The sequence below is a fragment of the Podarcis muralis genome, chromosome 7 (assembly GCF_964188315.1).
Source record: "Podarcis muralis chromosome 7, rPodMur119.hap1.1, whole genome shotgun sequence".
NCBI lineage: Eukaryota > Metazoa > Chordata > Lepidosauria > Squamata > Lacertidae > Podarcis > Podarcis muralis.
In genome coordinates, this window is record NC_135661.1 from 12,067,403 (window position 1) to 12,092,615 (window position 25,213).

The 25,213-nt window shown below is 46.6% G+C and overlaps 3 protein-coding genes across 3 annotated transcripts; 1 reads left to right on the top strand and 2 right to left on the bottom strand.

Annotated features, from left to right (window-relative positions):
- The first annotated feature begins 1,899 nt into the window (after nt 1-1,899).
- PCYOX1 (prenylcysteine oxidase 1) lies at nt 1,900-14,687 on the top strand. The gene is made up of 6 exons (XM_028741177.2): nt 1,900-2,059; nt 4,446-4,652; nt 7,283-7,457; nt 9,706-9,917; nt 13,053-13,208; nt 13,523-14,687. The coding sequence occupies exons 1-6, from the start codon at nt 1,957-1,959 to the stop codon at nt 14,170-14,172; spliced, it is 1,503 nt and encodes a 500-aa protein (XP_028597010.1). The 5' UTR covers nt 1,900-1,956; the 3' UTR covers nt 14,173-14,687.
- A 644-nt stretch (nt 14,688-15,331) lies between these two features.
- On the bottom strand, nt 15,332-17,995 carry SNRPG (small nuclear ribonucleoprotein polypeptide G). Its single transcript, XM_028741181.2, has 4 exons — nt 17,851-17,995; nt 17,481-17,503; nt 16,739-16,863; nt 15,332-15,491 (listed from the first exon to the last, which is right to left on the bottom strand). The coding sequence occupies exons 1-4, from the start codon at nt 17,880-17,882 to the stop codon at nt 15,441-15,443; spliced, it is 231 nt and encodes a 76-aa protein (XP_028597014.1). The 5' UTR covers nt 17,883-17,995; the 3' UTR covers nt 15,332-15,440.
- A 1,084-nt stretch (nt 17,996-19,079) lies between these two features.
- FAM136A (family with sequence similarity 136 member A) lies at nt 19,080-24,661 on the bottom strand. The gene is made up of 3 exons (XM_028741180.2): nt 24,463-24,661; nt 23,162-23,302; nt 19,080-21,503 (listed from the first exon to the last, which is right to left on the bottom strand). Exons 1-3 carry the CDS (start codon nt 24,547-24,549, stop codon nt 21,315-21,317), a joined length of 417 nt encoding a protein of 138 aa, XP_028597013.1. The 5' UTR covers nt 24,550-24,661; the 3' UTR covers nt 19,080-21,314.
- Nucleotides 24,662-25,213: the final 552 nt, after the last annotated feature.

Sequence of the window (25,213 nt, forward strand, 5' to 3'; positions counted from 1 at the left end):
GTAAACAAAAATTGCCCTTTTCCCTTATGGGTTATCCAAGAGCCCATATAGAGTCCTTACGTTAGGTTCCCTATTGGTAGGAGAAAACAACAGAGGCCAACCAGAGAATACTGAGAAGCAAAGCAGCTAGTAAGCCTGATCTTTATTGATCTGCTGCAATAGAGTCCTCACTCACCACACGCAGGAGGGAGGAGGAACCCAGAACAATGGCGCACAAGGCTATATAAAGACATTTGAAATTGCCACCCTGTAGATCAAGACCGTATAGTTAAAGCTATGGTTTTCCCAGTAGTGATGTATGGAAGCGAGAGCTTGACCACAAAGAAGGCTGATCGCTGAAGAACTGATGCTTTTGGATTCTGGTGCTGGAGGAGACTCTTGAGAGGCCCATGGACTGCAAGAAGATCCAACCTCTCCATTCTTAAGGAGATCAGCCCTGGGTGCTCCCTGGAAGGACAGATCCTGAAGCTGAGGCTCTAAGACTTTGGCCACCTCATGAGAAGAGAAGACTCCCTGGAAAAGACCCTGATGTTGGGAGAGATGGAGGGCACAAGGAGAAGGGGGTGACAGAGGACGAGATGGTTGGACAGTGTTCTTGAAGCTACAAAGATGAGTCTGACCAAACTGCGGGAGGCGGTGGAAGACAGGAGTGCCTGGCGTGCTCTGGTCCAGGGGGTCACGAAGTGGCGGACATGACTAGAATCATAGAATCATAGAGTTGGAAGAGACCACAAGGGCCATCGAGTCCAACCCCCTGCCAAGCAGGAAACACCATCAGAGCACTCCTGACATATGGTTGTCAAGCCTCTGCTTAAAGACCTCCAAAGAAGGAGACTCCACCACACTCCTTGGCAGCAAATTCCACTGTCGAACAGCTCTTACTGTCAGGAAGTTCTTCCTAATGTTTAGGTGGAATCTTCTTACTTGTAGTTTGGATCCATTGCTCCGTGTCCGCTTCTCTGGAGCAGCAGAAAACAACCTTTCTCCCTCCTCTATGTGACATCCTTTTATATATTTGAACATGGCTATCATATCACCCCTTAACCTCCTCTTCTCCAGGCTAAACATGCCCAGCTCCCTTAGCCGTTCCTCATAAGGCATCGTTTCCAGGCCTTTGACCATTTTGGTTGCCCTCCTCTGGACACGTTCCAGTTTGTCAGTGTCCTTCTTGAACTGTGGTGCCCAGAACTGGACACAGTACTCCAGGTGAGGTCTGACCAGAGCAGAATACAGTGGCACTATTACTTCCCATGATCTAGATGCTATACTCCTATTGATGCAGCCCAGAATTGCATTGGCTTTTTTAGCTGCCGCGTCACACTGTTGGCTCATGTCAAGTTTGTGGTCAACCAAGACTCCTAGATCCTTTTCACATGTACTGCTCAAGCCAGGTGTCCCCCATCTTGTATTTGTGCCTCTCATTCCCCCCCCCCCACCCCAAGTGCAATACTTTACATTTCTCCCTGTTAAAGTTCATCTTGTTTGTTTTGGCCCAGTTCTCTAATCTGTCAAGGTCGTTTTGAAGTGTGATCCTGTCCTCTGGGGTGTTAGCCACCCCTCCCAGTTTGGTGTCATCTGCAAATTTGATCAGGATGCCCTTGAGTCCATCATCCAAGTCGTTGATAAAGATGTTGAATAAGACCGGGCCCAAGACAGAACCCTGTGGCACCCCACTAGTCACTCTTCTAGACTAAACGACTAAACAACAACAAGACCTCAAAATTCCTATCACACTTGGCGGCAGGGAGCCACCCCTTGCGGGCTTTCTTTCTCTGGCTCGCGTTGCCAGAGGAATCCTCCCGGCGCAGCAGCAGTCTACCCTTCTGGCCTCCCTCGCGCCGCCGCCTCCCGTTTCCGCCGCCGCCCAGAGGCCGCGGGGCGGGGCGCGGGCCCAGGAGAGTCCCTCCCTCCCCGCTTCCCTCCTTCCATCTTTCCCGAGCAACAGCCGCCGCCGCCATGGCCGCCCGCTGCCTGCTCCGCGCCCTGCCGCTCCTGGCCGCCCTGTGGCAGGGAGTCGCGCGGGGAAACCAGGAGCTGCGCCCCCCGCCCGCCAGGATAGGTAGGGAGTGGCGGAGGGGGGCTGGGGCCGGAGGAAAGGAAGGGTCGGGGGGGGGGGCAAGGGGACCCTCTGCCGCCTCGTTACTTTTCGGCAAGGGGCTTAAGGGCAAAGACGCAAACGCACACATATTTGCAATTGCACCTACGCGCACACTCGTGCATTGATGCAAAGGTGCCTTGGAGCATGTGCAGAGCGCTCAGCTTCCAGAGTGCTACACGCATAGAGGAAAGCCGCTCTGCATCTCGCCTTTATGATCTTAATTGCAATAGTCTTTGTTTTTGAAGTTGGTGTTCCCCACACGGATTTTGACAAAGATGAGATATAACAGAGTCGTCCCTTCATTTCAAAGGGGGCTGGCCACACATCCGTCCTTTGAGGTGGATCTGCTTTCAGGAACACCCAACTAAGTTTGGAAACTGAGTTTGAGATCCTGAGATAGATCTTGCGGAGAACTTAAAGCTGATGCAAATTCTCTGCCCTGTGTCCCATTGTGATAGGAAAAGCTCTGTGGGGTGAATTTTCACATCCATGCAAATCTTCGGACATTCAGCATACATCGCTTCAGCATCTCATTAATGCAGACTAAATACCACCTTTAAAATTCTAGTTTCCTTACTAGGAGACCATGGGCAAAATTGAGAGGCCTTTTTACTGGGCCATGGCAACCAGCAGAAAATAGGGAAGTGGGCTTTTCTTGCCCCCCCCCCCTCCTGAGCCTGGCATCATGTACTTGGGAGTTCACCCTTTGAGGAAAAATCAATTCCCAATAACCGTGAGCTGCTACATGTGCTTGTGCGGACATGCATTTCACATGAAACTTCAATTACGATAGGTGTAAAGTTAAAAATCGTCTTGAAGCAAATAATGCTTTGCCACACAAAGTTCCGCCAGCCCTATTGGGACATGACTTTCTGTGCGCCATTGACTCATGGGCTTGTGAAACGTGCTGACCTTAGTTGGAAACCCACATGTGGCTTTTTGAAACAAGCTAGTCCAGTTTTCCCTTTAGAAAATGCTTACACCAAACTGCTTACACCAGTTGGACAACTTATATGGGAGAAAGACCTGCACGTGCAAATAAAGGATTCTAAATGCTAATAATAATAATAATAATAATAATAATAATAATAATAATAATTATTATTATTATTATTATTATTATTATTATTATTATTTGTTATTTATGCCCCGCCCATCTGGCTGGGTTTCCCCAGCCACTCTGGGCGGCTTCCAACAAAATTTTAAAATGCAATAGTCCGTCAAACATTAAAAGCTTCCCTAAACAGGGCTGTCTTTAGATGTCTTCTAAAAGTCTTGTTTTTCTCTTTGACATCTGGTGGGAGGGCGTTCCACAGGGCGGGTGCCACTACCGAGAAGGCCCTCTGCCTGGTTCCCTGTAACTTGGCTTCTCGCAGTGAGGGAACCGCCAGAAGGCCCTCGGCGCTGGACCTCAGTCCGAGCAGAACAATGGGGAAGTTATTAATGTTTAATGTTTTATCATGTTTTTAATATTCTGTTGGGAGCTGCCCAGAGTGACTGGGGAAACCCAGCCAGATGGGCAGGGTATAAATAAATTGTTGTTGTTGTTGTTTGTTGTTGTTGTTATTCTCAGGGACTCCTGGGACATACCTTTATGGTAGATTGGTGATGCTCTTAAATGGCATGCAAGTTTTTCAGTGATCGCATAGTGCCCTTGGCATCAAAATGCCAGTCTGCACCCCTCCCCCTGCTATTTAATCTAGATCTACTTTTTCCTTGAAATATCCAGTAGGTTTTTTAAACAAACTGTTGTCAGAGACCTTTTAATCTGTTCTGGAGGTCCGTTCGTAAACCAAAACAGGTTGTAACCAAAGGAGCGCTTTCGCCAATGGGGCCTTCAAAAAAAAATTGTTCGTAATAAAAAAAAAATGGGTTCTAATCCAAAAAAAGTTTGCAAACCGGTACACACACGTCCGGGTTTGACGTATTTGTAATCCAAAATATATGCAAACCAGACTGTTCGCAAACCAAGGTACCACTGTATTAAGCCTCTGCCTGAACTTCCATTGCTCATTAGAGTTTATTTAAGTGGTTCCAAAACTCTTTCAGGCCACTGTGCCCTTGCTTCCAAAAACACATCCCTTGGGCCTGATCCAGCAGGCTCTTCTGATGTTCTTAGAGAATTACAGAACTGTAGAGGAGGAAGGGACCCCGAGGGTCATCTAGTCCAGCCCGGTGCAATGCAGGAATCTCGACTGAAGCATCCATGACAGATGGCTCTCCAACCTCTGCATAAAAACCTCCCATGAAGGAGAGTCCACCACCTTCCGAGGGAATCTTTTACAGGTTACCTTATTCTGAGTTCTGTTGAAAGGAATTAAATACAGGAAAATTAACTTAATTCCAGGTGTGATTGGAGCTGGCGTCGGGGGCACATCTGCAGCCTATTTCTTGCGCCAGAAGTTTGGTAAAGACATCCAGATTGATATCTTTGAAAGAGGAGAAGTCGGAGGCCGTGCGGCTACTATCAATTTGGAAGGGAAATACTACGAGGCAGGAGGAGCTGTCATCCACCCCCTTAACCTGCACATGAAACATTTTGTGAAAGAGCTAGGTATGGACACCTTATTTTCCCTAGGAGCAGGTTTCCCTTTGTTCTTATGCCCTGCTCCTTTGTTCTTATGCCAGTGGAAACTGTTTTAGTTCCATTTCACGCCAATGAAAAGGCTATAGTGCAGCCTTCTCTGCCCACCAGATGTGTTGGATTACAATTCCTATCCGCTCCAGCCAGTTATAGTCTAAAACATCTGGAGGGCCCAATGTCTGGGGAAGGTTGCTATAATTAATTTGGAGGAAATGGGAGGGGGGTTTTCTTTCTGGGGGTGTTTGTGCAGGGCTGTCTTAAGCATATCTGGTGCCGTGGTGCAAAGATCCCTCCTGCGCCCCTCCCTTCCCAGAGTTGACCTTTTTTAAGGGCTGGAGGAGGCGGGCAGCGGCTGGAAGGTGGCTCCAGTGTGGTGTAGTGGTTAAGAGCGGTAGTCACGTAATCTGGGTAACCGGGTTCGCGTCTCCGCTCCTCCACATGCAGCTGCTGGGTGACCTTGGGCCAGTCACACTTCTTTGAAGTCTCTCAGCCCCACTCACCTCACAGAGTGTTTGTTGTGGGGGAGGAAGGGAAAGGAGATTGTTAGCCGCTTTGAGACTCCTGAAGGGGAGTGAAAGGCGGGATATCAAATCCAAACTCTTCTTCTTCTTCTTCCTCCTCCTGCGGGGAAGAGGCGGAGGCTGGACGCGGCGTCTCCTGGCTCAGCTGGACGCTTCGTGCCACAGTGGCCATGGCAGGCAGCACACCGAGCGAGCGGGTGTGCGCCGAGCAAGCGAGGGCGCATGCACCACTCCCGCCAAGCGTCGGCTCGGTTTTTTCCCTTTTAGCCCTCTGGCGCCCCACATAATTTGGTGCCTGCAGGCTAAAAGGGAAAAAGCAGAGCCGACACTCGGCGGGAATGGCGCACGCACCCTCGCTCGCTCAGCACACTCATTTGGTGTTCCCCTGACTCTCGCCTAGCGCCATCCAGAACTTGGCACTCTGGCGCCCTGCGCCACTAGCCTCAATGAGTAAGACGGGCCTGTGTTTGTGTGTGTGACAAGTCTGGGTATCGCTGCTTTAATAAAGGTAAAGGTACCCCTGCCCGTACGGGCCAGTCTTGACAGACTCTAGGGTTGTGCACACATCTCACTCAAGAGGCCGGGGGCCAGCGCTGTCCGGAGACACTTCCGGGTCACGTGGCCAGCGTGACAAGCTGCATCTGGCAAGCCAGAGCCGCACACGGAAACGCCGTTTACCTTCCCGCTAGTAAGCGGTCCCTATTTATCTACTTGCACCCGGGAGTGCTTTTGAACTGCTAGGTTGGCAGGCGCTGGGACCGAACAACAGGAGCGCACCCTGCCATGGGGATTCGAACTGCCGACCTTTCGATCGGCAAGCCCTAGGCGCTGAGGCTTTTACCCACAGCGCCACCTGCGTCGATGCTTTACTTCCTCTCAAAATGTCAGCTGGAAGCCACAGTCACAAGAATAAGATGGGTACATCTCAGGTGTCAAAAGCCAAGGTAAAGTGGTGTGTCTTCCACACTTGCCAGAAGCTTCTCTCCAGCCCTTTCCTGGACTGCATCCCCCTATGCCATTCTTAGCACCCAAGTGTGTCAGTAGAGAAGGAGACAGTCTTTCATGTACGTGGGGTTTTTTAGTGAGTAGTTTAGGGCTTTAAACACTCATGTGAGCACCTTGATTTAGGCTCGGAAATAAACCAGCAACAAGCGCTGTTCTTTTAAAACACTGGTTTTATGAGATCTGAATCAGATCTACGTAAAGTGTGACAAGTTCTGTAATACAGTCGTACCTTGGATCCCGAATGCCTTGGTGCTTGGAGGTTTTGGCTCCTGAGCGCCGCAAACCTGGAAATGAGTGTTCCGGTTTGCAAACATTCTTTGGAAGCCAAATGTCCAGCATGGCTTCCACAGCTTCCGATTGGCTGCAGGAGCTTTATGAACGTTTTGGAAGTCGAACGGACTTCTGGAACGGATTCCGTTCGACTTCCAAGGTATGACTGTAGTCACATAGCAGAAAGGAAATGAACATTCCCCACCCTCTCAAGATTTCCGAAAAAGACACAAGTGAACAGCAGACTTAGGTAAAGGTAAAGGGACCCCTGACTGTTAGGTCTAGTCGTGGCCGACTCTGGGGTTGCGGCGCTCATCTCACTTTATTGGCTGAGGGAGCCGGCCTTTGTCCGCAGACAGTTTCTGGGTCATGTGGCCGGCATGATTAAGCCACTTCTGGTGAACCAGAGCAGCGCACGGAAATGCCGTTTACCTTCCCGCTGGAGCAGTACCTATTTATCTACTTGCACTGTGATGTGCTTTCGAACTGCTAGGTTGGCAGGAGCAGGGACCGAGCAACAGGAGCTCACCCCGTCTCAGGGATTCGAACCGCCAACCTTCTGATTGGCAGGTCCTAGGCTCTGTGGTTTAACCCACAGCGCCACCTGCGTCCCTGAACAGCAGACTTACTGGAGTTCAAATTTAGAAATACGTGTTCCCACCAAATCCTGTCTCTGATAGAGAGGCCTGTGTGCACCCATCCATCAGCCACCAAATCTCAAACGGATGCTGAGTTCTCACCCTGCTGCCCCAGTGTCAACTCAGACTGTCTCCCAGTTCACAGGCTGTGCTTTCAAACCTGCAGGTCTTAATGTCCATCAGGGTCAAGGTGGCCTTTTGGGCATCTACAATGGAGATGAGTTTGTCTTTGAGGAGAGCAGCTGGTACATTTGGAATTTTCTCAAGCTCCTCTGGCATTACGGACTGAATCCTGTGCGGATGTACATGTGGGTAGAGGATGTGCTAGACAAATTTATGAGGTAAGTCTGCCTGTCTCAATGCAGGCCCCCTCCCCACCCACCCTAGCAAGGCACCTATAGCCACTGCAACTTTCTCTGACACCTGTGGGGCCCCTGCCCTTGCCAGTACTTTTGAAACACCTGGAAATGCCAGACTGGCAAAGGCTGCCTTAACCCCCAAACTGGAATGGTTTACTCATTCTGGCTAGGAAGTTAGATGTTGCCCACCTTTTACTAAAAAATAATAATACAGTGGTACCTCGGGTTAAGTACTTAATTCATTCCGGAGGTCCGTTCTTAACCTGAAGCACCACTTTAGCTAACGGGGCCTCCTGCTGCTGCTGCGCCACCGGAGCACAATTTCTGTTCTCATCCTGAAGCAAAGTTCTTAACCCGAGGTAATATTTCTGGGTTAGCGGAGTCTGTAACCCGAAGCGTATGTAACCCGAGGTACCACTGTAATTAAGAGTACCAATGTGGTAGGCAACCTAAGGCCCGGGGGCCAGATGCGGCCTAATCACCTTCTCAATCCGGCCTGCGGACGGTCCGGAAATCAGTGTGTTTTTACATGAGTAGAATGTGTGCTTTTATTTCAAATGCATCTCTGGGTTATTTGTGGGGCATAGGAATTCGTTCATCCCCCCCCCCCCATATAGTCTGGCCCCCCACAAGGTCTGAGGGACGGTGGACTGGCCCATGGCTGAAAAAGGTTGTTGACACATGCCATATTCTCAGTGACCGTGTTAGCTAGCCAAGCTAGGAATGTTATCTCATAGGTTTATCCTGTGATCAAGAGGATTTATTGATTACACAAATGTAAAGGAAACTGCCTGCCCTCTGCCCCCAATGCACTCTCGACTATGGACTTGTCAAGCTGGTTTCCCCATCCATTCTCTGATAACTGTTTCTGATAGCCATTTCAAAGCTTCAGGAGCAAGCAGAAGAACAAGTCTGCAAAATGACTATAACCACCTGAGTATCCAGCAAGGCAGTTAGATACAAGATCAGATGCACAGTGAAGTCTATCTTAACCTGGGGCCCCCAAATGGAAGAAGCCTACAAAGAAGAAGTTACATACATAAGGAATCAATTGCTTTACTCCAGGCCTGTTAAAATATGCTCTCCCTTAAGCCTCGATTCACTGCCAGTATTTTCTGTCTCATTAAGCCAGTGTGCAGTGTGCTTCATCATTATTAGGACCCTTTTTTATTTGCTATTTACAATCAGGTACAAGGTCATGGGCACTGGTCCCATCACCTCCTGGCAAATAGAAGGGGAAGAAATGGAGGCAGTGAGAGATTTTACTTTCTTGGGCTCCATGATCACTGCAGATGGTGACAGCAGCCACAAAATTAAGAGACGCCTGCTTCTTGGGAAGAAAGCAATGACAAACCTAGACAGCATCTTAAAAACGTAGAGACATCACCTTGCCAACAAAGGTCCGTATAGTAAAAGCTATGGTTTTCCCAGTAGTGATGTATGGAAGTGAGAGCTGGACCATAAAGAAGGCTGATCGCCGAAGAATTGATGCTTTTGAATTATGGTGCTGGAGGAGACTCTTGAGAGTCCCATGGACTGCAGGAAGATCAAACCTATCCATTCTTAAGGAAATCAGCCCTGAGTGCTCACTGGAAGGACAGATCGTGAAGCTGAGGCTCCAATACTTTGCCCACCTCATGAGAAGAGAAGACTCCCTGGAAAAGACCCTGATGTTGGGAAAGATGGAGGGCACAAGGAGAAGGGGACGACAGAGGGCGAGATGGTTGGACAGTGTTCTCGAAGCTACCAACATGAGTTTGACCAAACTGCGGGAGGCAGTGGAAGACAGAAGTGCCTGGAGTGCTCTGGTCCATGGGGTCACGAAGAGTCGGACACGACTAAACGACTAAACAACAACAAAACAAGGTGGGGGGAGAAAGAAAAAACCTGTCCTATCAACACTGCACACAGATTCCTAAATAAATACCTGGAAGTACTAGCAAAGTAATCTGCGGTGCAGGCTTCTTAGCTATAAGTCCTGTGCATTGGAATAAGTTGCAATTAAATTAGGGTCAGTATTCCTAAGTGGTTTTGCATACTGGTGGCACTCAGCAAAGCAATCATGAACGTCAATTTATTTTCTGTTTGAGAACAACGCAAAGCTTCTGAAAGGGCACCACCCAATATAAGTAAAGTCTTATCAAAAACAATACTAATCACTAACTTTGTCTTCCTCCTGCACAGTCTTTGCTTTCCCATATCTTAATTCTTTCCCCCCTTTTGCACAAAGGATCTATCGGTATCAGGTTTACGACTATGCCTTCAGTAGCAATGAGGGTTTACTTCATGCCCTCGGAGGGGCTGACTTTGTTCAGATGCTGAATGTTACCATTGATCAGGCCTTGCAGAAGACCAGCTTCTCTCAGAAGTTCATCAATGAGATGGTGACTCCAGTTATGAGAGTCAACTATGGCCAAGGTGCCAACATCAATAGCTTTGTGGGTAAGTGGCAGCGCTTGTTTGCAGATTTGCCATATCTTGAAGGTTCAAGGAATTGAAAATAAAACCTGCTGATTTTCATAATGCTGTTATACAAATCCATATGGTGTGTCTGCATTTGCAATTCTGGTCACCTCACCCCAAAAAGGATGTTGTAGACTTGGAAGGCGTGTTGAGAAAATGCCAACCAAAATGATCAAGGGGATGGAGTGACTCCCATTTCCAGCGTTTGGGACTTTTTAGGTTACAAGATTATGCAGGGCACAGAGAAAGTGGATTGAGAAAAGTTTTTCTCCGTCTTCCTTCCGCAGGGCCTGTAAGACAGAACTATTCTGCCTGGCTTTCAACTTGAACTTAGCCTAATCTTTTATTCCCCTTCCTTCCCTCCCCCTCCCCTTTTTATGAAGATTACCCGCTCTGGGATCCCACACCTAATTCTCCCCTGGTCTCCTCGCTGGCCCAAATAGGACTAATTTAGCCAGCTAGCCCTGGTGATCATCTGATGTTTATTGGATGGCTTTCCCCCCCAAATTGATTTTTGATTTTATTGTTATTCATGTTTTATACCATATTTTATACCACATTCATGTTTTATACCATACCAGTTTTTTGTAGCATCAATTAAGTGTTTTAAATTTGTTGTTAGCTGCCCTGAGCCCAGTTTTCTGAACTGGGAAGGGCGGGGTATAAATAATTTTTGATGATGATGATGATGATGCTAGAACTTGTGGACACCCAATGAAGCTCAATGTTCTTTTATCTGTCCTGAAAGGACTTCCTCATGCAGTGCATGGTTAAACTGTAGAACTCGCTCCCACAGGGATAGCCACCATCTTGGATGGCTTTAAAAGAGAATTAGACAAATTCCTGGAGGAGAACGGGACGCGGGTGGCGCTGTGGGTTAAACCACAGAGCCTAGGGCTTGCCGATCTGAAGGTCAGCGGTTCGAATCCCCACGACGGGGTGAGCTCCCGTTGCTCGGTCCCTGCTCCTGCCAACCTAGCAGTTCGAAAGCACGTCAAAGTGCAAGTAGATAAATAGGTACCGCTCCGGCGGGAAGGTAAACGGTGTTTCCGTGCGCTGCTCTGGTTCGCCAGAAGCAGCTTAGTCATGCTGGCCACATGACCCAGAAGCTGTACGGCGGCTCCCTCAGCCAATAAAGAGAGATAAGCGCTGCAACCCCAGAGTCGGCCACGACTGGACCTAATGGTCAGAGGTCCCTTTACCTTTACCTGGAGGAGAGGGTTACCAATGGCTCCTGCTAGAGGCCATAGGAGGGGAGAGGGCTCTTGTACTCAGCCCTGCTTGTGGGTTTCTCACAGGCATTTGGTTGGCCACTTTGAGAACAAGAGGCTGGGCTAGATGGGCTCGGGGCCTGATCCACAGGCTCTTCTTATATTCAGGGATAGATTACAATAACTCAATATTTAAAGTTAGAGACATAATATTGGAAAATCACAAAATAAGATTTGAAACAAGGTGATAATTTGCTGTTTAAAACTCTATAAATTGGGAACGCAGGAACGAGAGATGTGAGGAAGTCCAAAAGCAAAGAAAATATGGTTACGAACTACTTGATTTTGTTGTATGTTTTTTATATTATGTGTTATTTATGTGTTATTCTTTTTATTCTTTTGTGTTTTTCTTTGTTTAATGTATCAAGGTGATGGTTTTATATGTGTTTGGTGATTATCAATGTCTAAAATCTTTAATAAATATTTTATAAAAAAAAAAATACAATAACTCAATATGTCTGTAAAGCACAGCCTTTAGATATTTCACTGAAAGATGCTGGAGGGCCAAATTCTCACGGGGACACTTCTGTAATTTTTAATAAAAAATACCCAAATTCCTCTTCCTGATGGCCACCACCAAATGAATGGCATTTTGCTGCCTGGAATAATCTGCATGAAGGGGATATTTGAATGATGATCTCACTGACAAAATTTGCTTTCTAGTACCGTATTTTTCTGTGTATAAAACTATATTTCCCCCCCTATTTTTTCAAGTTTAAAATTGGGGGTTGTCTTATACACGGATAGTGCATATGGGCGATTTCTTTATTTGGATTCCCCCAAAATTGGGATTGTGTTATACACAGGGGCGTGTTATACACAGAAAAATACGGCATCTGTCTGTCTCACTATCCGAGTCAAGAACAGACCTGCTGCAAACATGCCCAAAGTATATGAGGTGATTTGCATGGCAACTGGGGCCTATGTGAGCAGAGGTTTTGCTTGCCAGCCAGCCTCCCTGCTGTGGCGTCTTGGTGTCAAAAGCACAAATGACAGAGAATTCAGCAGAAGTCCTGTGAGTAGGGTCAGAGGCCTGATAAGACACAAGGCCTTGTTAGTCATTCTAGTTTTAGGTAAACACACACCTTTCTACAATCCTGTCTTTCTTCTGCTCTCCCATACATGGGATATGACTGACATTCTTTAAGCTGGCCTTCACGAGCCTGGTGCCTTCCAGATGTTGCTGGACTGCAACTCCCATCCACCCCAGACAGCCTGGACCATGGTCAGGGGTGATGGAGATTTCATTCCAGAGGGCATGAGACCCAGGAAGGCTGCTCTGTGAGTTACACTCTCTGATTGGGCCTCTTCATCCATACAGGGCCTGCGTGCCCCTGAGGTGGGCTGAGGCAGCCACCTTGGGTGGCAATCCCTTGGGCAGCAAAACCCCTGAAGGTATCCTGCCCGCCCCTGCCAGGGAAGCAAGGAGCAGCAGCAGCGTCTTTTGATGAGACTTCATTGGAAGCCCCTGTGCAACCTCAGCAAGCGAGGCTTTGGTAGTGGTGGCACCTTCCTATGTTGCCTCAGGCAGCAAAACAGGACGGATTGCCCCTACTCCTTATTTTGTTTTTTGTCTGCCTTAAATTATGGCTTATTGTAGGTTACCTATTTGTGTGTGTGTGTGTGTGTGTGTGTGTGTGTGTGTGTGTGTGTACTATATACGCTGTGTAAAGTTTTATTCACACTTTTGTACATCACCGCCCCAGGAATCCTCTGGTGATAAAGAAATAATAAAAAGAAATATTCTAACATTAGATATACAATCTTCAAATACTTTTTTCTTCACTGTTAGTTGTAGAGTTCTGCAGGTTTGTGTGAAATTTTATTATTGCCTCCCTGGTAGGTGCCGTATCTTTGGCAGGCGCCGAGTCTGGACTTTGGTCAGTAGAAGGTGGCAACAAACTGGTATGCACTGGCCTTCTTTATGCTTCTAAAGCACAACTGATTTCTGGCACTGTTATTGCTCTGGAAGAGAAAACGCTGAAAAGGGGACGCTTAGGTGAGCTTGCTACAACATTCTTACACTTGTGATGCAGTAGAAAAAAATAATTGCATTAGAATCTGCTGGTTGAGATATATTGGTTTGGACAGGGGAAGTCAGAACTGGCTGGGTAGATGAAAGGAAGGGGCATAGATGTCGATAATAAAAGCCAGACAGACTACTTGTAGTTGCAACTACAACTTTTTTCCTCTTCAAAGCCACATGAAATTTGCTGGAAAACTGGCCTAGTGCTACATCAGGTGGATTACTCTTGATTGTGTTTTAAATAAATAAAGTGTTGCTTTTTAAAAAGTACTTTCTTTGTCTCCCAGGGGATACTGCGAAGCTGTATGAAGTCACCTACAATTCTACGTCAGGATTAATGTCAGAGCTGTACGACATCATTCTGATTGCCACCCCGTTGCAGCGTAAAATTGCCAACATAACTTTCCGCAACTTCAAGCCACCCATTCCTGAGTTCTCCCAGCCCTACCATCAGACCGTGGCAACGTTTGTCCATGGGCGCATTAACACTTCCTACTTTGGCTACCAGGATCCCTCAAAGTTCTCTTTAACTGCCATTTTCACAATGGAGCACCCAAAGTTGTTTATCAATTGTATTGGCATGGTCTCTCCAGTTGAAGATAAAACTAAGCCGCTTCTGAGCCCTGCTGTTTGGAAAGTGTTCTCACCCAAGCCTCTCACCAAGGAACAACTGAATTTGCTTTTCTCGTCTTACGATTCTGTTGAAGTGAAGACGTGGCTTGCCTATCCGCACTACAGCCCCCCAGAGAAATGCCCCCCTATCATTCTCCATGACAGAATGTACTACCTCAACAGCATCGAATGGGCTGCAAGTGCCATGGAAATGAGTGCGATCGCAGCCAAGAATGCTGCTCTTTTAGCCTACCATCGCTGGTATGATAAGGCAGACATGATTGATCAAGAAGATTTGCACGAGAGACTCAAAACAGAACTCTGAGGTAGAATACACATGGCTGGGGAGGAAATCTAGGTTGGTATACTGTATTTGGTGGGTGGGGGAAGAGGAGAAGAGAGTGGATCTGAGGATTTAGCAAGCTGTGGTGCATCACCTTCTGAAAACTCTTTTACTATATTTACAGGAAAAGATAGCAACAAGGCACAGTGGAGTGAAAGAATAGCTGTCTTTGAGCCATGCAGCTTAATTCAGGATTTTACTTTGTTAGCAACATGCAAGAGCCATCAGGTGCTGGGCTGGGGTGGATTAGCAACTGACAGCAAGTAGCTGAAAGAAAAGGAGGGGTGACATTAAATGAAATTGTTACGATTTTTCCCATCAGTATACTGATGCCCACGAATTGTGTATTGTCATACTGTCCAAATATGTATCTCCCTTTCAGAAGTCCCAATCTTATACACTGTGATAATGGATAACTCAAGCCATATTATTGCTAGACAAAGTAAGATTTCTGATGTTTAGCTGCATCTGATATAAAATACAAATGTAGCCCAAGAGAGGGGATTGTGTGTATTTAGTTGCTTACTAAGGGAGGCTACTTACAGTTGATCCAGTTGACAGCCTTTTCCCATGAGGCGCAAGACTAAATCCACTAAAAGTACGTAGTAGGAAACTGATTATCTTAAATGCACCTACGGCATAGATGCAGTTTATCTACGGCATAGATGCAGTTTATCTGATTCTATGTATTTCAGTCTGCTTATGCTGCCCACTATTTGCACATCAGGCACAATAATGTCACAACATGCCTGGTAAAAGAGCACAAAGCTAGCACTGAATACCATTCTATAAAATTATGTGCACTGACCTTTTGCTAGTATTCAGAAATTCTGAATGAAATCTGGCAATTTCTTTTAGTCTCTCAGCAGAAGGAAGTATGTAATGAGTTCATCTTCGTTATCCCAATGTGCTCTAGTACAGTCTCTTCAAAAGGGTAAGGTGCCTTAATTGATGAGCCTTACTGCCAAAAGTTTAGTTTACTGCTACATGCTAGAACAATTTGTTCTGTTTATCAAATGAAAGAATTACATGGAAGAAAACAGAAGAAGCCCTCAGTTTTACCCTATTAATGCACTGAGAAGTCAACCATGTAGACTTCAAACCACCCTGAATTTACTTTCAAAAAAGTAGAGTAAGTTGATCCAATTTTAACAATTTATTAAAAAAAAAATCACAAAGAGAGTGTCATGCCTGTAAAATCTACAATACAAAAACAAATGTCCACATTGTAGCTTGTTCCACTGGTTTGTTTATACTCGTTCCAAAGCTTCTAGCATAATGATGCTGTTTCCACGTATTACCTAGAAATAAAAACACTGAAAGTTAAACACCAACCAAATACTGCCAAGTGGCTTAAGGAAGAATATTATAGACTCACAAAAGGGACCTGTTTCCCACATCACGAAAGACAGCTGCAGAAAGTCACCACACTTCAGTGCTTAAGCTTTGTTATTATTATTCCTACATTATTTGCTCAAAGCCTTTTAAAGGGCAATAACAAATAATAGTCATACTCGGGAGTTAACCCACTGACAACTCAATTCATTATAATTAGTCTATTTATGATTATGACTAACAGTGAACTTCACCCAAAGCACCTTAATCTTCTAACTTAAAATACCAAAAATAAAAGGCAAGTCATCACCTTTTACTGAAATGACACAACTGTGTGCCAGATGAGCTTCCTTAGGGAGAAAGTTCTGAAACTGCAGCGCAACCACCAAAGTTTATCTCACGTGTTCCTACCCAGTTAACTAATGGGAAGAGAGAAAGCCAAAAAGGGCATATCTAAGATCTGACAAGTTCACGTGGAAAGAGGCAGTTCTGAAGGAGTCTAGACACAAACCATACACCTTGTCAAGGTACCAGCTGTCCCAGGAACATGGTACACACACTGACTGCTCTGGGTGACCTCATTTTAAGAAAAGGATGTTGCCAAAGATCCAAAAGTGCTGTAGAATCCTTGGGGCTAAAAAGATATTTTCATGGAGAAATGCAGTTTGAAGAGTCATCTAGAAGAAGCCTTTCAAACAGATCCTAAAATTCTTACTTTGATGTATGAGTTCCAAAGCCACTGTACCACTTTTTGCCAAGTATGAGTAGAGCTTTGGTATACTCTATTGTGAACAAGTGTCATTTACAAAAGAATATGGATATTGCCTGCCTTCAGTGCAAACATGCCTTTGGAGCAGTATCCTGGTATTCTTCAGAAGTGTTCTGTGAAAGTGGGGGACATATGAGGTTTATTTTGTCTACCTCCTTAGTTTAATTCTTGTTCTTTTTATTATAGTAGCTTTTGTAAGCTTTGAAAATCAATAAAACAAAATTAAAAAGTACTGCAAGATTTTGGATTATAGTTTGCTATAGTACCAGGCAAAAGTGCAAAACCACACAGATGAACTCCGCATATATTTTTTTTAAAAAAATAACTCAAAGATATTTTTCTAGAAAATGCTTGTGATAAATTCTCAAGTACAATGGATGACATTAGCTTAGCTGCCTTTTTCGGTTTCAACTACTTTTAAAAGGTTAATTAATTTCTACTTACCACCATTCCTATGTTGTTCTGTTGTCCTCCTGGTGCCATTTCCACACACTCATCTATTACAAGATTCATAAATGGATCGAATCCTCTTAAGATTCCTTGGACATGCCGGCCACCATTTAATTTCACTGTAAGGAACGGTCAGGTTAGTTTACTTCCTCTTGGTACTTTATCTTGATTCTGTGTTTGATATGTCCAAGGCAACATTTATGGAATTAAGATGGACAGATGTGTAGGTAGTCTATCTTTATCCTTTCTTGCTCACAACTGTTCCCCAGTTTAAACCAGGGGAAAGATGTACTGCTCACTTTCATACATTGTTTGGCAGCTGGCTGTGCATCACAGGGAATCTAGGCTACTTTCCTGACTAGACATATAGGATACAGTCATACCTTGGGTTGCGAATGTGATCTGTGCGGGAGGCACATTCGCAACTTGCAGCGTTTGCAACTCGCAGCGCCACGTCTGCACACACGCATGACGCGATTTGGTGCTTCTGAGCATGCGCCGAAACCCGGAAATAACCCATTCCAGTACGTCCGGGTTCGGCGAGGTCCGCAACCCGAAAACGCGCAACCCACAGCATTCGCAACCCAAGGTACGACTGCACTGCTACAGAAGCAAAGAATGGGGGAAGGGAGAGCAGGTTGCCATTCAGCACAAGTTAAGATGACAAGAGACAAAGTAAGTCCCAGTAAAGTTTTCCTCCCAAAATGCAGCAAACAAAAAAAGCCATTCAACTTACATGACAGCTTCTTGTCCATAAATCTGAAAATTAAATAAGAGTGAATAATTAAGCATCACTGCAGTCAAATTCATCTTAACACAGGGAAAGGGTGAGTTATATGTCTTTAGAAAGAAAGAAAAACAGATATACGGCCTCCCTAGCTCTATGATCAATTCGCCCTAAGGAGGAAAACGACGGCGGTCTCGAGCCATGTGCTGCTCTACATTTTCGTAGCTCTATGACACACCCGCGACGTGCGGTGCATGATGGGAGCGAGGAGGCCCAAGCGCTCGCTCGCCAACTAACGGCGGCCGCCCCCCGCTCTTCCTCGCCTCCTTCCCATCGGGCTCCCCGGCCCCCGCCGCCCCTGCCGCGCTCCCGCGCTCACTTCTTCAGCTCCGGCGGGTGTGCTTTGCTCATCGTGTCTCCTCACAGGCAGCTCCGGCGACGAGCGTCTTCCTCCCGCCTTAGCACGGTTCCGGCGTATGACGTCACGGCGCCGCTTCCGCTCTTCCCCAATCAGGAGGAGCCTTGTACGCCGGCGCGGACGACTAGCTCAACGCAAGGGACGCCTACAGGGCGTGGACTACCTCGTCCTCGCAACCAATCAGCGCAGAGTAGACGGCCGCGGTCTGCCCTCGGATTTCCGCCGCCAACCAATCAGCGACCGAGCTGCTTCCTTTGGGGGTGGGTCCTATCAACTCGTTTCCTCCACGTGTAAAGCAACAGGCCATGCTTCATTTGCCTTTAGGGTTTATTTGCATATATGCTAATATATGTAAAGGATTTAAGTATTTTATTTCAGACTTCCTATTGCATACCAGCTAGTGGACAAATAAGGACTCCATTATGCCCTTGGGAAATTAAGCCACACGTTTACCTGAGAGTAAAACGCATTTGTGCAGTGGGTTTTACTTCTGAGTAGACAGGCAAAGAAGCGAGTCTGCCTACAATCTTGGGTATACTCAGTGCTTTTTTCTGGGGGTACGCAGAAACATTTTGTGAATCTTTGTACTTTTGTCCATTTACTGTATTTATTTTTCCTGATTTGAACCATACATTTTCTTGAGTACCCCTAAATATTTTTTTAGGAAAAAAGCACGGAGTATGCTTATTCTGAAAGCAAGTCATATTGACATCATTAGTACTTTATAGAAAAAGCACACAGGATCTCTGGCTGCATGCGGTGGAAGTTACACTTAGAAGCAAATGTACTTACACAGAAGCAGTTTCTATTATCGCATCCTTTTACTGCTGCTGCCTGAAATAATTACCATGCTTAAAAAATCACTATTCCTGTGATTGTAAACTGTTTTAACTGTTATTAATTCTAGATTCTAAATTATTATAGCCTGTCCTGAGATCTGCTGGTGAGGGGTAGGTAATAAATATAATAATAATTCCCCTAAATGCAATCATAGGCTACATTCACACCATACATCTAAAAGCATATGGCTTTCCCCAAAGTAAACCAGTTCCCGGTCCCAGGCCTCTTTGTGGGGAATTGTGTTCTTTAAATGTATGTTGTGGATATGACCATAGTTTATCTCCCATGCATCCACCTCCCCAGTACCCATACCACTTTTTCAACACAGCTAAAATACCTACAATACACAGTTTTCATTTTTAAAAACCATTTTTAATTCAACTTTAAGAAAATAATTCACAGTTTAAATAAAGGAAGGCAGAAATAGGGGGCTGGGGCTTTGTTAATTCTTGGAACAGTATTCCTGTAGCCCCAAAGGGTCTGTCGTTGGAATGAGCACACCCAAATTCACAATAAATGCTGTTTGCTGGTCAGCATTTTCCTGGTTGTTGGGCCTAACCCAAGCACTCACAGCTCTACCTCCTACATCCAAAGGGGAAAACATTACTATTGGATTGGAAGGATGTAGTGCTAGTTGGCTCTGCAGCAGGGAATCCAAACCCTAATTAAAATTGTTACAGAATTCAGACGCAATTGAGGAGAAACCGTTTCAACACAGCAGCAATACTGTTGATCAGCACACATAAATTTAATCACATATATAATGCATTAAACAAAAAAGTATGTTTTCAATGCAAGGGTAGGAATTATTGTTTCACTTGGTAAGGAGCCAGGTGGGGCTTTTATATGTCACATTGTACTTGTCCCACTGACATCTTTTAGTAGAATTGTTATGCATAAACCTGAACGTGACACTTGAGTCTTCAAAGGCTGTTCCATAAACAAAGCTTCTCCATCCAAATTTTACAGCACTCCAGCCATCTAGTTCCCTGCGTCCCTTAGAGGAAGACACAAAAAGCTGTTGGCCCCTAACCTTACCTCCTCTTTACCATGATATACCTTTAAAGTCACATATCTGAAGTTATTTTAAATATTACAAGATAGGAAAAGCAGCCATGAGAACTTCCTCCCAGGGACAACTTTGTCTGCTAGATGCCTTATTGTAACATCTCACAGGAGTGTACAGGGGCAGCCTGCCTTTCAGATGTTTTGGACTACAACTCCCATCACCCTTTCGGCTGGGGCTAATGGGAACTGTAGTCCAACAACATCCAAAGGGTACCACGCTAGCTGCCCCTGCCTTACCACAATACATTCTCTGCTTCTACAGCACACAGGTCAAAAGCTTCCAATGAAAAAAAGGATGGAATAATTATTTTGCTTGGGTTGGGATCCCACAGTAGGTTCCACTGGGGAAATGTTCCTCACAATTGCTGAAGGTCTTTGAGCAGGGAAGGAGAGGAGGGAATTGAAGGGCTGTGGGTGCTTTGTGGCCAACGAAGGATTTCCCCCCGGCTGAAATGAACTTGGGAAATGGCTCAAGCATTCATGCCTAGACTTCAAATGAAACTGAGAAACAATACAAGGTTTTAATTTAAGAATCAAGTTTTATAAGTGTTTAGTTTGGGGCTGACTTTCAGAGCGAGGAGTGCCCAAAAAAACCAAAAACAAACAAATGTTGCTGTGTCATTCCAATGCCCAACAAAACAAAACAAAACAAAACACAGAGGTGTTTAAAAATCAATTGAAAGCCACATTTCTGATTTAATCAGCAAAATCCAAGTGGTTTGCTTTACAGGCTGCAGTTTGCATGGTGGGGAGGTGTCATAAATGCCCCCTTCCTTACTGGGTCGGTAGAACCTCCCCTGCACACTGAAAACTAGCATTTCAGTGAGAAAAACTGAGCCTAACCTTCTCCCAACCTTCCCCATATGCATGGTTCCAATTTGCTCTTCTTCCACACTGGAAGCCTTTGAGCAAGCAGTCTGAAGTGGTAATGTCCAGACGAAGGATTAATACTAGATTCTGCTGAAGGCATAAGGAGCCCCTCAGCTTTGGGGAATTCCTATTTGGGGGCAGTTTGGTTTCAGCACTGCTATTTCAAAAAAAGTAATATCAAACCATCTCCTTCCGAAGAGACCACAGAGACAGAACTTCTGTGTGTCTATATTTGTAAGGCAGCTTAAGAAAGAGGTGCACAGCCAGTTGAGACACCAGGTAGCAGATTTCGGAGCTACCTTTGTAGCACCTTCCGGATTCCCCTCCCCAGACTCAACTTTGCTACAAGGTGGGGAAGAACCACAACAAAAGAGTTTGACACCGGTCTGTGCACACACATATCATTGATGCCAAAGGAGCATGTTGTTGTTTTCTTTTACACCATCTGACAATCTGCAGCCTTTCTCCCAAACCAAACCCTAAATTCTCAAGCCCTTCAGGAGGCAACGAGTATACAGTCACACCATAGAAAAGTCACTCTGGACACACCTCATGTTTTCTTTCTATGTTTCCAGAAAGGGTAATCATGCCCATCTTAATTTTAATTGATTATCTCCCTTTCCCGTTCCTCCGCAAAGCCAGGGCGTTTACTGGGCAATGCTGGCCAAGTTCTCCTTCATCTTTTTGGTCATGCTGGGGATGAGGTGCATGTGGTCGTCCACACACTTTGTCACGCAGTTGTCCAGCTGCAGTTTGATCTGCTTCTCTTTGCTCCCTGAATCTAAGGAGTCCTTGGCTTGGTCATTACAATGCATCGTGCAGCGGGCAAGGCGGTCCTATAAGTAGCAAAAAACAAACAAACATGGAAGTCAGAGGTGGGCAAGGCTAAGAATAAGTTGCATTAACAGCCTTCATCAGTGGACCAAAAGAACTTAGAAGCTGCCATTCAAACAGGACTCTTAAAGAGCTTTTAAATGATGGTTTCAATAATAATAATAATAATAATAATAATAATAATAATAATAATAATAATACAGTGGTACCTCGGGTTAAGTACTTAATTTGTTCTGGAGGTCTGTTCTTAACCTGAAACTGTTCTTAACCTGAAGCACCACTTTAGCTAATGGGGCCTCCCGCTGCTGCCGGAGCACGATTTCTGTTCTCATCCTAAAGCAAAGTTCTTAACCTGAAACACTATTTCTGGGTTAGCAGAGTCTGTAACCTGAAGCGTATGTAACCCGAGGTACCACTGTACTGATATTCTTGGATTTGCAATAATAATAATAATAGTAATAATAATAATAATAATAGATTTGTAGAATTGGAAGGTATCTCCAAAGGTAATCTAGTTCAACCCCCTGCAACGCAGGAATAAATCAAGGCTACATCCACCACTTTAAACAGTCCTGCCTCCCCCCCCCCCCCCGAATTCTGGGTGCTGTAGTTTGTCAAAGGTGTTGAGAGTTGTCGGGACAATCCTAGCCCCCTCCCAGTGCTACAGTCCTCAGGGTGGACCACTTCTCAGGGAACTCTGGGAACTGTAGCTCTCCTAGGGGAATAGGGACTCTCCTAACACAGGCATCCAGTGGTGTCCAAACTTTTTTCAGAGGGCCAGATTTGATGAAGTGAAGGGCTGTGAGGGCCGACCAGAGTTATTAACCGTTTTCTGTTGTTGTTGGGTTTTTTTTAAGGACTGAAGTTGTTTTCTGATTTTACCCCAAAGTCATTGAGCTTTTTTTAGGATTGAGGTTTCTTTTTAGGATTTTACCCCAGGAAATAAGCTGCCACAGGGGCCAGATTAAACCAACCAGCAGGCTGGATTAGGCCTCCAAAACAGACTTTGGACATGCCAAACTCGGCCCTCCAGATGTTTTGGGACTACAATTCCCATCATCCCTGACCACTGGTCCTGTTAGCTAGGGATCATGGGAGTTGTACCTCAGGTTACATACGCTTCAGGTTACAGACACTTCAGGTTACAGACTCCGCTAACCCAGAAATAGTACCTCGGGTTAAGAACTTTGCTTCAGGATGAGAATGGAAATCGTCCTCCGGTGGCGGCGCAGCAGCAGCAGCAGGAGGCCCCATGAGCTAAAGTGGTGCTTCAGGTTAAGAACAGTTTCAGGTTAAGAACGGACCTCCGGAACGAATTAAATACTTAACCCGAGGTACCACTGTACGTAGTCCCAAAACATCTGGAGGGCCGAGTTTGCCTATGCCTGTCCTAACAACTCAGCACTTTAAACAAACTACAGATCCCAGAATCCTTTGGGGGAAGCTGTGACTGTTTGAACTGGTACAATACTGCTGCAAATGTATGCTGCAAATGTGACCCAAGACGTGCATTTGTTTAAGATGGTTGAGCAATCCAGACCATTGCCCTCTTGAAAGATAAGAGCGCAGCCCTGGAGGGTCTGGCAGATTGAGACCAAAGTCCAACTTCCCACTGACCAGCTAGTCTCCCACCTACACCCATCCCCACTTTTCTCCTCACCTGAAATCTCTCCAGCTCTTGAGTGACCACTGCCTGCGCCTGAGCCAGGGGCGCATGGCAGCGCTCAATGCACTGGTGCACTTGCTGCATGGAGGCCTTGTTGTTCTCACAGCAGGTCGCGCTGCACCGGAACATGATTCCCTGGAAAGAGCCGGGTGTCAGTAAGATAACCTCAGAAGAGCCACCACAACTACTCTGGAGGAAGGGCAGGGTTGAAATTGTCAGGACCTCGTCCTACACTCGAGTAGGACTCTGGCAGAGACACATGCCCGACTGGCATGTTCCTTCCCTCCTGGCTGATCGTTTGGGAGCTTCATAAGCTTTCTTCAGCCCGAACATTACAACAACCGATGCCAACCGACACCGGCACACTTAGGGATCCGCAGAGTCTTCGCAGCTTGCGTAACAGACCTCAGCAACTCAGCATTTTGGCTAATCTACTTTATTTACATATAAACACACACGGAGCACTGCAACATGGCTCCCCCTCTCTCTAGCATCAGAAAACAAAGAGAGAGAACAAAGGACAATAGTCCCACTTCACAGAACACAATAACTCAAATATCCTGTCTCCGTCATGTCCCACTTTGTGGGGTCAAAACATACACTGTCATGTGATAGACTAAAACCCCATGACTGCAATCATGGAGCCGGAATTCTAACAGAAATGTGGCAAATAATGGCCCATTCTTGCTGGGGTGCCTGTCCTAACCTGGCGCCCTCCAGAACTTGTGGACTACAACTTCCATCTGGAATGGTTCAGCCACACTTGTTGGCGGCTGATGGGAGTTGTAGTTTAAAACACCTGGCGGGCATCAGGTTGGAAGGCTGTTGCTTGGGGATTGCTGAACACCCACCCTCACCCTGCCTCGCTGCCCTCTGACCCTTTCAAGTAGATCAACAGGGTGGGACCTAAAATCAGCACGGTATCCATTATGCATCGCATGTACCCTCCCCTTGCTGAGCACAGATGATTTAAGAGCCTGCTGGATCAGGCCGAAAGGGGCCTATCCAGTCCAGCCCGATGCCCCAAGGGTCAAGGAGGACCCGAGCACAAGGGCACCCTCCCCTCCTGCGGTTCCAGCAACGGGTTCAGAAACATCGCTGCCTCCTACCATGGAGACAGCGCAGCCTCCATGGCTAGCAGCCCCCGATAGCCCCCCTCCCTCCTCCATGAATTCGTGTAGCGCTCCATTGCAGCCCAGGCTGGTGCCCACGCCTGCCTCCTGAGGGAGCGAGTTCCCGCGGCCCGCCGCCCTTCCCGGGGCGCATCCCCACGTGCGCTCCAAGCGCAGCCCGACCTGCATCTTCCGGATGTTCTCCCGCTCCAGCCCCTGCACCATGCCGTCGATGGCCTCCTGCACGCGGAGCTGCTGAGCCTCGGCCATGCCGCCTCGCCCCCGCGCATGGAGGAAGGTCGCCTCGGCGGCAGCCCGGCCCTCTCCCCGCCCCCGGGCTCTGCTTCCCGGGTCAAGGCGCGCCGCGCTTCCGCGGAGCTCGCCCGCCTGCGCAGCGCCACGGCAGGCTCGCGCGCCAGGCGCCCGGCACTGCACGGCGCCCGGCAGGCTCTCTGCAGGGGAGGCCGCTCGCCTGGCCCAAAGCCGCGCCGCTTGGATTTCTGCCAGCCGGGCTCGAAGGTCCGGGCGAGGTGCTGCCGCCCCGGGAGCGCGGTGGTCCGATGACTCTGCTCCGCATCCAAGCTCGGAGGCAGGAATGCTTCGGAATCGCAGTTGCTGGAAACCGAAGCGGGGCAGAGAGCTCTTGTGTTGGGACCCTGCTTGCGGCTCTCCCATTGAGGCATCTGGCTGGCCCAGGGTGGATAAAAAGCAGCGGTTTTAAATATATATACATTTTTAAAATCAGATATTTTTATTTTATTTAAATCGGATTTTTATAATAAAATGCTTTTGGAGGAAAAATATTTCTGTTTTCTATTTGAGTTACATTATACAGTGGTACCTCGGGTTAAGTACTTAATTCGTTCCAGAGGTCCGTACTTAACCTGAAACTGTTCTTAACCTGAAGCACCACTTTAGCTAATGGGGCCTCCTG